The following is a 15,027-nucleotide window of genomic DNA, read 5'->3' as shown; positions in this document are numbered from 1 at the left end:
ACTATGACAGACAGATCTGTTGTGATCAAAGCAATGGTGCAAAACACTGCTTTAGAGACAGTCTATTATGAGAAAGGTAAAATTGTTGGTTTATTATGTGTGTATGTGTGCGTGCACGCGCGCAAAGACAGTGTACCACTCCTGAGACTTTGTTGAGGTCAGAGCTCTCAGAAAAGGAGGATAGAAAAGGGGATGAAAAAGAGCTCTGGAGAGAGAGCGGGTTAGGGAAGGTAGAGCACAGGAAAGGCTTTAACAAAGTGTTAAGTTGTGACTCAGAGGGCTATTAGCACAAGTATCATTTACTTTGTGCACTGCAGTAGGTGCGACACCATGACAGTCCAACAGTACCTGCACACACGCAAGCACACACACACACACACGCGCACGCACACACACACGCGCACGCACACACAAAACTCCTGCTCTATTTTATCATGTCTGGTAAGAACATGCTTGTTATGTCATTTATGGTTCAATAGGTTATTCAGTCATTTAACTATCATCATGTTATTTTGTCACTGTTGTGTTATGATATTCCTAATAATAATGGACCACCATCAAAAGCATTGCTGTAACACGTACACTCACCAGTTTATTAGGTACATCTAGATAAAACTAATGTAGTGTAACACAACCGGTCTGCAATGACTCCTCCTTCATGAGGATAATTTAATTATAATGTTCACTTTATAGTGAATGTGTTTGACAGAATTGTTGATTTGTTTCAATGTCAATCCCATTTATATGAATTAAGGCTAACAAAAGATTAGGAACACCTCTCACTATAAACCACTACATTTCAACAGCACAACAATTCTAGCCTCCAAAATGACCATTAAAATAAATCAACATCCTCTTAAGCAGATTTAATAACAAATAAACACATCTTCATGAAGGAGGATTTATTGCAGGTCTGTTGTATTATAGTGCATTAGTTCAATCTAGGTGGACCTAAGAAATAGGAAGTGTATTGCAACCCTTCCCCTGAACTGGATAATCAGTATTTTTACTGAAAAGCTTTAGCTAAAAAATTGAATGGTATGGATTTATTACCCTGCACCAAATTTTTTTCCGCCACTGTCTGTGTGCGTATACATACAAAATAAGTCAACAATGCATGGACTGATTTCATCAAACTTGGTAATGTTATTACTTGGGTGTGTGTGTGTTTATGTGTGTATGAGGGGTCTCCAGATAATTAACTTTCAGAACTGATCGGTCTAAGGTCAAGGTCAAGGCAAATTATAGACACGTACTGAAGCTTATTTAGAATGAAAAATAATTCATGATTATATCATAGGAATGATGTCTCCATGACATCACTATGAAGACAGAAATTACACCATATAGTGTAGTAATGCATTACCTTTTGCAGCCAACAAGATTTGAGATTGGATCTATATCTCACATAGATTAAATAATCATTCATCATCATATGGTTTAATAAAGTCATCATGGACTTGCATTATTACGAGTGCATACCTCCATCAAGGCTCATGTCCTATCATAACATGTTAAAGAAATTTTCCATTTATGTGGATCAGCTTCAAAATAGGTTTTTAATAAGATTGTGGTGTATATACAGCGTATATGCAACAGTCTCTAATGTTAGTCGGATAATTTTACACTCAAACCTTGCCAATAAATGAAAATATACAAATGCTTGTTAAATGGTGCATGGTGTTATGTATGTTGCTATAACAGCAGCGGTGCATTAATGACTAGTTCCGCTTGCTAATAATCTTAATATTAGAAACTTGGCAGAGGATAAGAAGTAAAGTAAAAGTAAAAGGCTGTGTTTCTGTTTTGTTCTGGGATTCTTTCACTTCAAGTGAATTGCTGTTGAGCTGCTGTGAAAAGCCAAACTGTAAAGATGGACTAGTTTGAGTAAAGTGTTGGAGTCCATCTTTACAGTTTAGCTTTTCACATCGGTTTTAGATATGTAGTTTTAGTGGCTGCAGGCCTATGTGGCTGTTTTCCACTGCTTTGACCCAGTGCAACCATGTTTGCAATATACCATTGTTGTGATGGATGATGTTGGTTATGTGGATCCGACAACTCGGCCTTAACCAACTGTTGAATGTTTATTTTTTTAAAGTTTTTCAAGAACCACTCATTCTAAAATCGAAGGAAGGTCAGAAGGAAAGAAAGAAAGAAAGAGATTTCTCCATTAATAGTGAGATGACACCAACAGCCCTCCTCTGAGGCCAACACCTGTCAATCTATTCTTATCCAATCATCACCCAGATAATCCCAAAGACCCGACCCAGTGCTGCTAGCTCCACACAGCTGCAAACACGCTTGTGTAACAAGTCACATCCATCTCACAATCATTCTGTCTCACACACACACACACACACACACACACACACACACACACACACACACACACACACACACACACACACACACACACACACACACACACACACACACACACACACACACAGGCCACTGCATCATCCGTCAAATGCAGACTATCACATAAACATCTTCCACAGACTTGTGCACACGCCTTTGCTCCCACTTGCTGCTTCCACTGAGACATCCACCACCGTGGCGACGGTAACCGCGACAACAGGCATAAATTAGCGTCATGGTGATATGCAAAGCAAGGGAGCAACAATTAAAGCTTGACTAACGAGCTTCTGAGGAGCGAGGCTGAAGTTTCCCCGAGCAGCTGCTAACTGGATTAGCCTGCACACACACACACACAGATGAGAGAGGGAGGAAGAGCAGAGAGACTGATGTTCAAGCACCACCTGTGAGACTACAACACACACACACACACACACACACACACACACACACACACACACACACACACACACACACACACACACACACACACACACACACACACACAGTCAAAGGCTAATGTACATGTAGCAAAAGCAGACAAAGAAAACAGCATCTAAACAGCCAATATCCCTTCACCAAAACACAAACATCATTACCAAGCTTGCCTCAGGGTACATCAACTTATCAGGACAAATTACTCCATCATGAAACATACATCCATTCTAACACATATAAACCTTAACTTTTTAAGATGAGCTCTGACAGTCACCAAAAGATGAGGCAGATGTTGGTCTACATGAAGAGTCCAACCAAGTGTCTGTAAAGTGAACAGCTAATTAGTCTTAGAAAACATACAGTGTGAAATGATGGAAGGTGTTCTGTAAACACAGCACAAATAGTAAACAGCCATTTAACAGGTTTTTCTAGGGCAGAGGGAAAATATCATTGAACCATGGGATTTGATGAAGGTGTTGCTAATGCAGCCAGTTAATCAGGCAATATAATAGCCGCTGTTGGGAAACCTTCAAAATACAATAATTAAAAATGATAAAACACAGCTTACTATCCGTCTCTGAGGGGTATGTCCATCTACGACATCATCTGGACCAACCAATCAAAGATCCAGTGCAATGGGAAAGGACACTGTGACTCCTTTTTCTATTGGTTCAATTATGCTTCTAGCTGCAGCACCTCCTTATTTGTTATATTTAGCATATGTTGTCTGTATTTTCAAGATTTCTTACCATGACAAGTTTAGTATATTTTTTTTGTCCACTGTGTGTACAATTGACCAATTAAGACCAAATGCAATATATGTGTGCATATACCTTTAAGACCAGGTGCGACATATGCATGCTTTAAGAGCTGGGTTTAAGAGCATTTAAGATCATTTCAGACAATGGCTGAGAATCTAAGTGAGGGGAGCATTATAATGGCAGATTTAAAGTGTGTCGAAAATGATGATAATAACAATAAGAAAGATTCACACCAAGATGGTGACCGTCTGACCAAGGCTCAGTCAGTAAGGGGCTTGCTTGAGGAGGATAAAGAAGGTCTCTATCTGCTTCAGAGGCTGAGAAATTAAAGTTTTTGTAAATTTTGGCAATTTTTTTCGCTTTTCAGGAAACCCTCAGTTTTAATGGGGTCATTTTCAAATAACGTTTAGACGCGTTTTTATATGCCAGCTTAGGTCTTAATGGGTTAAAGCCCAAATGGTTGGAAAACTAGAGTTAGAGAATACATTAGCTGAATTAACAACACGATGTAAGGCGTCTACAAACCCATCGATGTCAAGTATACAGCCAATGTAGGTGATGACGACAGGACATATGTATGTCATACAGAGGTCTTTAGTCTGCTCCCTAAAAGACAATGTGACACCAAACCTAACCAGTTCAAATATAAACAATGTAAAAAAAGCAAAGGTTTGTGTGAAAACAAAACCCCCTTACAAAATCCTTAGTATGACATACCCCACAAAAACTACATACTACACATAATTCCATCTGAGGATTTTCCTGTCTGTTAAATTCAAGTTTTATTCAACAATCTTTCTGATAAAAAAAGGTTGTCTCCAAGCCAGTATAACCCTGACGACATCACTATGACATCACCCTTAGACATGTCGAAGCTCTTTCTAAAGATACATGAGACAACGAGCGACTGTTTTCACAGACCTGTAAACTCCTGTTGATGTAAAAGTCATTATGTTGTATTTTTTTTATGCTTTACAGTTGCTAGTATATTAGTGACCTTAGTCACCACACACTAAAAATAAATCAAATCATTAATTACACTAATTATAATTGTGCTAAATGTAAGTACAATAGGGAGTATCTAATATTGACATTCTGCATCGCTCTCTTATTTTTCTCTTAAAATGAAAGTCAGGGGACTTTCTTTTTAATATGCTCCATCCAAACTCCACAATAAATCTCTCTTTTTCAGCATTTGCCTTTCTTCTTTAAGTCGTTCTTTTTCTTCCCTTCACATCCCTCTCCTCTCTCTCCTTCCAGTCTCCAATTCTCCCCTGCTCACTCAAATAAATCCACCCCCCTCCCACAAACACACACACCCCTTCCACCCACCGCCCCTTAAATCTATGACACACACACGAACATACATGTGCACGGACTCGCACTCACTCATGCACACAACACACAGCCCTCCAGGCAGGAGCCACAAAGGCCCCATATTAATAAATCTGCTCCTTTATTGGTGCTGAGTGTCTCTGGCAGAGGGAGGAAGGAAGAGAGAGAGAGAGAGAGGGAGGAGAGGGGGAGGAAGGAGGAGGAGCAGGACAGGAGACGCAGAGATCACCAGAGGGGAGAAGGAGGAGGAGGTGACTGACTGTTGTCATATCATAAACACAAGGGAGGCAGAAGGAGAGAGACAGAAAGATAAAGAGAGAGGGAGACAACATCGACAAGTGCATCATCAACACACACACGCACACACACACTTCCTATTGACGATAATACAATGCCCTGAGATAATGAGCAGCTCCATGAGAAGAAGCACACAAGTGAGAATTTCACTTGTTAAGGTACAGTCCACCCACACCTCCTTAACGTCCACTGCCGAGTGGATTATTGAGGACACCTGACACCTGGCAGAGCGACCGAAGCATGCAGAGTGGGCTGTGCTGGTCGCTGGGCTCAGGAAACAAACTGCCCGGGGTGGGCTCTCTGTAATGACAGCAGCTAGCTTGGCTTAGTGGTCCAATCTCAGCCATCAGTCAGCTGTGACAGATTGGGGATATGAGCAAAGGAGCCGTTTAGCTTTGGTGTTTGGTGTGGTGTGTGAGTGCATGCGCTTGTGTGTCTCGGGGAGGTGGAGGAGTGGGGTGGGGTGGGTGGGGGCTATCAGTGCTGCTAGTGTTGCAGAGGCATCAATACACTCTCGACAGGCCATTTTCCTATGCCTATTCCAAGCCCTGGTTTGTTGCTGGGGCAACAACCGCCATTTTACCTTCCCTGGCTGCACCTCAGGAAGATTTAATAAAACCACAACCCATGTTCTGTAATTTCTCCCAGACAAGTGTTTGAATATGCTTCACTCCTGCTATTAAGTCTGAACCATTGCCTTTGGGCATTTGGTGTATCAGCTCAAGTTATCGGTACATTTTATAGATAACCTGCAGTGGACAGCCTGTTTCATACAGCTCCTCAAGTATTGACAAGAAAAGGCTGCATGGTGTTTTATACTCCTCCCAAGGTTAAAGGTTGAGTATTCTATAACACCACCAGGCATCTGAAGAAAGACCATGGAATCAGAGCTCAACCGTTCATCAGGGCCAACGCAGAGGCAACAGTATTCGCTACATTTCATCTGCACCAAAACAACATTGCATAGCCAACACGAAGGCTTGAAACTGTTCCCTTACCTGTCCATGAGGCTGCATGGCGCTGTAGGGCATGTTCTGGTTCAACACTTTCTGCTTCATCAGCAACATCCTCTTCTGCTCTTCACTAAGGTGGGCCGTCTGTCCCGGGATTGGGCCCTGGGTCTGCCCTGGCCCCGCCCCCTGGCCCCCACCACCCATGTAGGGAGGCATCATGGGGTTCTTGACCTGATTGTTCCCTGCCATTGGTGGAGTCATCCTCTGACCTATGTGATCCACACCGCTGCCGCTGAAGTGACTCAGTGGTTTGGTGTTGCTATAGGACAACATGGCTGCTGTTTGCTGCTGCTGCTGTTGCTGCTGTTGCTTGGACAGGGTGTTTTGGTTGATACTGTTTGGCTGTTGCTGTCCCATCATGCTTATGTGGTTGTGAGGGAGGTAGTTGCTCATTGGGGCTTTGGGCCCATTGTTGGGGGCCATCCCTGCCACTAGAGGGCCCTGTGGTGTGTTAAAGGCTTGTGGTGGGTACATCATGGGGCTGTTGGGTTTGTCCTGGTTAAAGGGACCAGAGTTATAGGGACTGGTTGGAGCGCCTGCAGGGGACCAGTTAGCTGCTTGTTGCTGCTGCTGCTGCTTCTGCTGCAGCAGTTTAGCACGTTGCTGAGCCATTGCTTTTAACTGCTCGGCTGGAGAAAGTTCTGGCGTCACTGGCCCTACAGGCTGACCTCCGGGGACGACCCCAGCTGCTCCGGGTCCTGTTCCTGCCTGACTGACCCCCGGGCCTGGGTTCATTATGTAACCATTCCCAGGCCTGGAGACTGCTTGTGTCTGAGCCTGGGTAGGGGTTTGAGGGGAACGCGCCACGCAGTTGTGCAATGGTGAACCCGATGCCATGGCAACGGCCGGAGACTGCTGCAAAGGTTGCTGCGGAGGTGTTCCATTGGCAGTGGTGGCAAACTGAGGGCCAGACGACGATGGTCGGACCTGAGGAGAGGCGTCCAAACACAAAAAAATCTGATGAGACTTATGTACAATCAACTCTTGTATAAATAGTTTAACATGGTGCTGGGGGGGAAACAGGAGGAAAAGCCTGGCTTACTCCAAAGTTCAAACAAACATCAATCAACACCTCTTAATCTTTCTAATTGTACCATCTTGTCTGTACAATAGTACAGCCTGAGCTCAGTCACAGACACTACACAAAATCATTGAGAAGATGGTGACGCTGCAGTTTGTCAAGAAATAGTCACAGCCTATGACTCCCCCTACACTCACCACTTGCTGTTTTACATTTCTATTTGTATACACGAGTTAAAATAGATTGCAAGTAACTCATAAGATCACTTTGAACGTGATGGTAGGTGTCATTATTAACCTTTGCGGCGAGTCAGGCTAGCTGTTTGCCCCTGGTCTTTATGCTAAAGTAAGCTAATCGCCTGCAGGCTTCAGCTACATAGATACAGCACAGACATGGTAGCTTATCATCTCCCACTTCAAAAGCAAAGAGGGTATTTCCCAAGAATTCAGTCTTACTCGATCTTATTCTTCTACCTCTCACTGCAGAGCCATATCCGTCCCCTAAACTAAACAATTTATATATAAAAAACAATTATCTAGATATTATTCCTGTTATGTTATCAGACTTGACTGTTCAAAGTTGCTAAGTGATGTTTTGATTAAAGAATAAAAATATCAATTTAACTTTTTATTCATAACAAGAATGTCCATGACACCAATTACTAAAGCCCTTTCAATATTCATAAAATCTCATTATAACAAGAGATTGTTTTCAGTCTTGCTGGAAGCCATATTGTCTCAGACCAAAACACCTCACAGCTAACCAATTAAACTTTATTTCATGTTGTTCTGCACATCTACTATAATTTACAGCTTTATTCATGTATTAGCGTTCAGAAACAATAAACTGAAGGACGCATCTGTTTAAAAGTATCACTTTGTATTGTAATGGGTTTCTACTTTCATGAGAAAAGTGGATAAAAAGTAGGAACAATCAGGAAAGTAATCGAATAAATGTTTCAACAGGATGTAATCTTTGCATCAAAATTAAAATGTAATTTGAACTAAATGCAGTTTCAACATGGTTTATGTACTGTTGCTGTTTCGACATGGTGACAGAGAGCTTTATTGTGTCTGTTACAAGCAAAAGCTAACAATCACCTTAACTGGTACTCACAAGTGAGTTACAAGTTACAAGTTCAACTAATATGTGATTGAACTCGGGGCAAGTCATAAGACATCATGTTGACCCTTTTAACACTGACCTGTGGCGAACCTATGGGAACCTGTGGACCCCCCTGTGGGGGCTGAGGAGGAGGAGGCAGGGCTGCTGCTGGCGCCGTTCCCCCTCCAGGTGCCGTCGTATTCCCTGCTGCTTCCTGCGGGCCTGGTGTCTGATTGTTTGCCGGCCTGCCAAACTCTGCCTCCTTCTTATCCTCAAAGTCCTCATTGAAGAGGTCATGCATGTCATCCTCTGGCACAGTGTTGGCCAGCTCATCGATCAGCTCCTGCCACTCCTGGTCATTAAGGTTGATGTCAGAGAACAGTTTGTTCTGATTGGACAGAGACTGGGGATCCGAGGACTCCATCCCGCTTGCATCATCCAACGGCTCCTGTTTCAGATCTTTGAGGAGGCCGAAGCTGTCCTCCAGGTCAAGTGAGCCATTCAGCTTCATGTCTGGCAGATGGCTGCCACCGTTCTTCCCCAGCTCATCTGATGCTCTGCCAACATGGTTGCCATTGCTGCTTGTAGTGTTGTTTCCGGTGGAAGTGTTGGGCCCACCAAGTAATGGCTTAATGTCCATTTGGTGATGCAAAGGCGAGATGGGTGGTACACTGTTGCTGTTGTTCGGGAGACCTGTTAGTGAGTCCAAACCACCAGAGCCCTCCTTCCGTACCCGTTTGGTGGTCGGTGAGTAGCTGCCCCCATCACAGATGCCGTTCTGGTCTCCATTAAGGGGCGATCGTGCACTATCAAGTTTCCTCTTTACAGTCTCCTGTAGCTGAAACAAAGAAGAAAAAGAAAAGAGATTAGGACCAAAAGTGTTCACAGTACGGACATTTTTTATGGTCTTCAGGTGCTAGGGATGGAAACAACATGAGATACCAAATCAATAAGGCAACAGGCTGCTTCCTCTCTACACGACTGTCATTAGAAGACAAGAGGTGTGCTGAAAATCACAATATCACTAAGACAAATCAATTGTTCTTTCAGCAAGGACTCAATCTGGCTGAATTCTCATATGGAGCACATCCTTTACACGGTACACATATGCATGTGTGCAGATACGCATGAAGTAAAGGACGAGGCAAAGCAATGAGAAAACTTGCAGCCTAGCAAGTTGGACTCCGGGTTTTCAGGGGAGGGAAGGAAAGATCAAAGAGAACAGCTACAGTATTCTTGCCATCCATTAGAATTGGCCAATAGGCGACTAAGCTGCCCCATCTAAATCCACACCCCGTTCTTAGCCTAGACGTAAGTGCCTCTGCCATGGCACAGACAAGATAACAACAGGGTGCTAATGGACGGTGGCTGGCAGTTAAGGTAATCACTATCATAGACCTGGGTGGGAGAGGAGTGGAGGCATGGAGGGACAGCAAAAAGAAACTGAGAACTAGCAGGAGAGGTGCGGGGCACAGTTAAGAACAGAAACAAGAAGTGAGGAACAAGAAAGTCCATGTCCACATGAGAAATCTGAAGATCTAACAAGGTTAACCTTTTATCTACAACGAACAAGTATTGTCCATCACCAACACAACTTTTTAGTGGATACATTTGAAAACAGCAATCTCACATGGTGATGCTGACAGGGCAAACTGTCTCTGATATATACATTTCAGCAGGGGCTAGCTTGACAGTTAGCCACCAAATCTGTTTGATTGATGATGGATGGAAGTATGAGGTATCTAAAGCACCTTTCACTAATCAAAAAACACAGCAACATCTGGCTTTTGTCTGCAATGTGAATGGATACAATCAGAATTCACTCCCGGGTCAAATGACTCTGCAGAAGACACAGGTTTTTATCAGCTCTGTTCTGCAGTGATGGAAATGTGACACCCAGGTGAACTCACTAATTTGGTAAGGCAGCAATGTAAGAGAGCGTCACAGTTGTTAGTGCTTTTGTAATGTGGAACATTAGATAGTAAGTATTTAGTTTGTAAATTGGTGAAAGACTTGGCCGATATGTAGACTGGGATAAACAATGGGAAACTACAACAAATAGAGTATGATGAAAAAAAGTAAAGTGCATAAAAACTGAAGTTTCTGTGCAATTTAGTAAACTCTCAATCTCAATTTCACTCCTAACTCTCGCTAATTTCAAACCCTAATGAAGTTGGCAAAGAAATAGTGGATGCTATTAAAGTGACGGATGGGAAGCAGGGACCTCATTTATGAAAGCTTCCCAGGGCACACATTTCGTCCATCCACCCAAATCTGAGCCCACATTTAAGATTCACACCTTTGGTAAAGGCTCAAATTAAATTCATTGCACAAGGAATGGATGCTATGGACAGGGTTTTATTTCATCCTTTTTATATTCTTGCAAGGACATGTGTAGGCAGGTAAGCGCTACTCATTTACAGCTAAATGTCCTAATTTACAAAACAAGAACTACTTTAATGTTCTTCTGAAGCCCATTTGATGAAGATACACATTGATGTAAATTTACAGAGAAGAAAAAAGGGATAGCATACTGACAAAATAGTTTTTAATGGTGCTATATTACTTAACCCGTCTTACTCTGAAATGCCCTTCCTATCTCATCCTCTCATTCAATTTACACACACACACACAAATGCAGAGAAGTCATCCAAATGCATCTAAACTCACTTAGTTAGTTTTCATACATACAGTATATACAGTACAGATCTACATTTCAAACAGCCTTGGTGTTAAAAGAAGAGCTGAGAAACTGCAGAATATGTAAATATATCGTAACATTTACACTCCCAGCATTCACATGTGAAAGAGTCAAACACAGACACAAAGGCAGCGCCACTGATACGTGTGTGTGTGTGTGTGTGTGTGTGTGTGTGTGTGTGTGTGTGTGTGTGTGTGTGTGTGTGTGTGTGTAAACGCATGCTTAGCTCTTTGTTATTCAGATGGAACAACAGACAAAATATATTCAGATTGTATTCTGACCCTGAGGTGGACCCACTCAAGCTGGCAGACATACACACACACACACCACATCACGAAAATAGACACACCACATCACAAGCACACAAATCATCATATTTTTGACTTTCTTGGTTTAGTGGTGTGTGAGTGTGTGTGAGTTGTGCGCGTTTGTGTGTTTGTGTGTTGGTGGTGGGGGCTATCAAGTTGGCTTTCCCCTGTGTGCCTCACTATGACTGACAGCCAGCCTAATTATCAATACTAAATATTATTGGTATTGACAGCCAAAAACTACAACGTATGTGTGTGTGTGTGGGTTTGTGTGCATGTTCCTGTACCTTTGTGAGGACGATTTTAAGCATAGACCCTACAGAGTGAGGATAAGTACAAACATGTGTGTGTGTGGCTTGGACGCTCACTGGTGAAACCATTACAGGAACAACAGAGAAAAACACAGGAAAACACAAATCTCCACTGTCACGACATAGCTTTATCAACTTTGTGTGTTTGTGCATTTGCGTGTCTGAGCATTTGTGTGTGTGTGTGTGGTCCTGCAATCAATGGGTTTAAATAATTCAAGTATCCTGTATGCAGGCTTGTGGGCTTGTGTGTGTGTGTGTGTGTGTGTGTGTGTGTGTGTGTGTGTGTGTGTGTGTGTGTGTGTGTGTGTGTGTTGCAGGCTTTCCCTAAATGCCAGTGACTCATGTTGATAATAACAGACTCGTCTTTCAAAGCCCACCTATAAAAACTCCCATAATTATCCAGGTGGTGTGAACTATAGCACCCTCCCACACAGACGCATGTGTGCTAACATGCACACAGAGGTTGCACATACACACACAACTATAAAAGAAAACATTATCATTTTAACCTTCTTGATAAAATGCTGTATATCGAGACAGAAACAATGAAATAGAAACAATGAATTCAGACAGGAGAAAAAAAGATGGACTGTGCCTCAGTCTGCTCAGTGCTGTATGAGTCAGCACGCCGTAGCCTGAGGGAACGTGACAGAGTGAATGACAATATTGCGAGCTGCTAACAAAATGCTTTATGTTAACTGTAGTTAATTAATCATTTGTTTCCTTTAGCACAATTACCAACCTAATTACACCTCTGAATTACAGTAATATACCTGTCATGCACTGCAAACAGAACCTGACAATATTTTCATTCGTTTGACAATCACAGCGATAAAACACGTTGGAAGTGAAGTGAATTGAGTGGAACGAGCGCTTGCACGTGCAAGGGAACGAATCCAAGAAGATAGAGAGTCGTAGAGACAAAGAATTTTGAAGTAGTTTAATCAAGCTGGAGTGCTCGAGAGTAGAGGGAGAAAAAAAGAGCATCGGCGTCAAAAGGACGAGAGGATGTAAAAGAGCAAAGACAGGAGGGAGCGAAAAAGGAAGAGAGCACCGCTTGTTTCCCCTCCCGTGTCTCTCTCTGTGTACTCTTTGACATAAACACCTGCTGACTGCTCCTCTGTCGGCTCCCACAACAGACACACACAGAGGGAAAATGACAAAGATACAGAGAGACAAAGGTAAGAGGCACACGCACACGTGGGGAGGAAGAAGGGATTTATTTGTCAGGCAGATGGTCTTTTCTCCTTTGAATGGAGGAGCTACCAGAACATGATGATGAAGAGGAGGAGAGACTGTGAAGGAGAGAAGAGGTGGAGGGGGGAGGAGGAGATAGGTGGCTTGATGGAAAGCCATAGCGCGCAAGATGACAGCGGGAAGCAAACGATGAGAGGGTGATCAGAGTGGGAGAGGGAGGGAGAGAAGAGAGACAGAGATGGAACCACTAAGGTGCTGTTGTTATAGCAACCTGCTGCTCTGGTGCTTTGTGCGCTGCATCCTTCTTCCTCCTCTTCCTCCTCCTCCTCCTCTCCTCTCGCTCACTTACTCACTCTCAACCACCCTTCCTCCTTTCCTTCCTCGGACCTTCCTTGCTTTAAAGGTTGAGCATCATGTTGAATTCAAACCAAAGTCCCCACAATAAAAGAAGACGTCTGTGTCGACAAAATATGGGGAATTTTTTTCTCCGCGTCACAAACTAAATGTGAAGGAATCTGGCAGACACGTCTCTCAATATGAAGGTAACAGGTAACATTGAACACCTAGGATTACACACGTTTTATAAAAAACATATTCTTATAGACATATTCTTATATTCTTATATTATTACTGATATTTATCACTGAAGGTGGAGTAAATCTAATCAACAAAATCACAACAGTTACATGCTTTGTGAAGAAAATATATTTCATTCATGCCATACGGCCATTCCTCGCACCCTCCTTCCTTACTTCTATCCATCCTTTTCTCTCTTTCACTCCTGCCTCTCTCATCGCTACATCATCTCCTCACTCTCCTCGCTGTTCTGACCGCAGGGGACAGTCCGTCAAAAAACATGCAGGATATAGCCATGCCCCCCCCCCACACACACACACACACACACACACACACACACACACACACACACACACACACACACACACACACACACACACACACACACACACACACCTTACTATATTCATATTCATGACACTAACCCTAACTTAAACCCAATTATAATCACTTATAAACCTTAAAACCAAGTCTCAACCCTCAAAAAGCTAGTTAAACCTTTGTGGCCCAGCATTTTGGTCCCCACAAAGCTGTCGGACCCCACATGTATAGTGGGCTTCTGATTTACAGACCCAGTAAGTAATAAAAAAAAAAGGCCCACACAAATTACAGGTGATTACCATTGTCCAAGAAAATTCACTTTACCAGGCGGAGTTTATCAGACACACAAACTTAGCAGGCTTACATTCTAATATGATATTCTCCATTCTCTCTCTGCTGGCTGGTTGGTCAAAAACTAATAAACATACAAGCTTTTAGATATTTTTGTGTGTTTCAACTTCAGGATTTTCGGATGGGCTCTTCTAAAGGGTTTTGCTGCTAAACAAGAAATAAATTCATGATGACTGAAAACGAGTTTAGAAAATCTTGGGAAAAAGTGTCAAAAAGCCCAGAATTACAGCTGTCACGGATGAATTCTAACGGTCAGAGAGATCTAACGGTCACTGCGAAAGTGAACACGGGATGGCTAATGGATGATGAGAAAACCCAGACAAATCAATTAACCTTAAATCTTTTTTTAGCTATGTTAGGAGAACGCTCATGTCGTCAGTGAGCCTCCTTGTTTTGCTTTTCTACTTGCTAATGTCTGAGGGTACTGTGAATAGCAACAGATGTTTTTTGATGATACTGGTTAAAAATTAAGTGAAAATACATAGTAATCAATCAAACTACATCAAATTTTCTTGGGGGGGGTTACACGGAACATTTGTTTGTTCAAAGTCCTGGTTAGAGTTATGTGAAAAGAAGTTAGAAATGTGAATTATGTTGCCTGATTATATTTGCGTGGTAGGAGATAATAATAATAAATTTACAACCAAAGGATCTGCATCAAATTATATCAAAAATGCACTGTTGCAGTGTTCGTCACTCACAATCACAAAATATTTGTGAAATTGTATTAGATTTCACTGGTGCGTTCCACTGTGAACCATTTATGGACCGTATGTGTGTGTGTGTTTCTAGTTGGGCCCACTAGACTGTGAAATGAGTCAATTAAATCAAACAAGTTTTTAATAAGTAAATGTGTTTGTGTGTATGTATGAGAGTATTGGTGTGAAGGTTTACAGTAAAAAGCTCAGTTGTGTCTCCACCTATTAGGAATCATC

General features: G+C 42.5%; 1 protein-coding gene across 1 annotated transcript in view; it reads right to left on the bottom strand.

Annotated features, from left to right (window-relative positions):
- The window catches only part of maml3 (mastermind-like transcriptional coactivator 3), a 111,912-nt gene that overhangs the window by 50,718 nt on the left and 46,167 nt on the right, over nucleotides 1-15,027 (bottom strand). The window contains exons 2-3 of the mRNA XM_034584486.1: nucleotides 8,428-9,165; nucleotides 6,188-7,129 (exon numbers count right to left, since the gene is read on the bottom strand). Of these exons, the coding sequence (XP_034440377.1) occupies nucleotides 6,188-7,129; nucleotides 8,428-9,165 (1,680 nt within the window). The remainder of the gene's footprint in view (nucleotides 1-6,187; nucleotides 7,130-8,427; nucleotides 9,166-15,027) is intronic.

This window comes from Hippoglossus hippoglossus, chromosome 1 (assembly GCF_009819705.1).
Source record: "Hippoglossus hippoglossus isolate fHipHip1 chromosome 1, fHipHip1.pri, whole genome shotgun sequence".
In the NCBI taxonomy this organism is placed as follows: Eukaryota; Metazoa; Chordata; class Actinopteri; order Pleuronectiformes; family Pleuronectidae; genus Hippoglossus; species Hippoglossus hippoglossus.
Note: the sequence above shows the minus strand (reverse complement) of the source record. Positions and strands in the feature narration are given on the sequence as shown.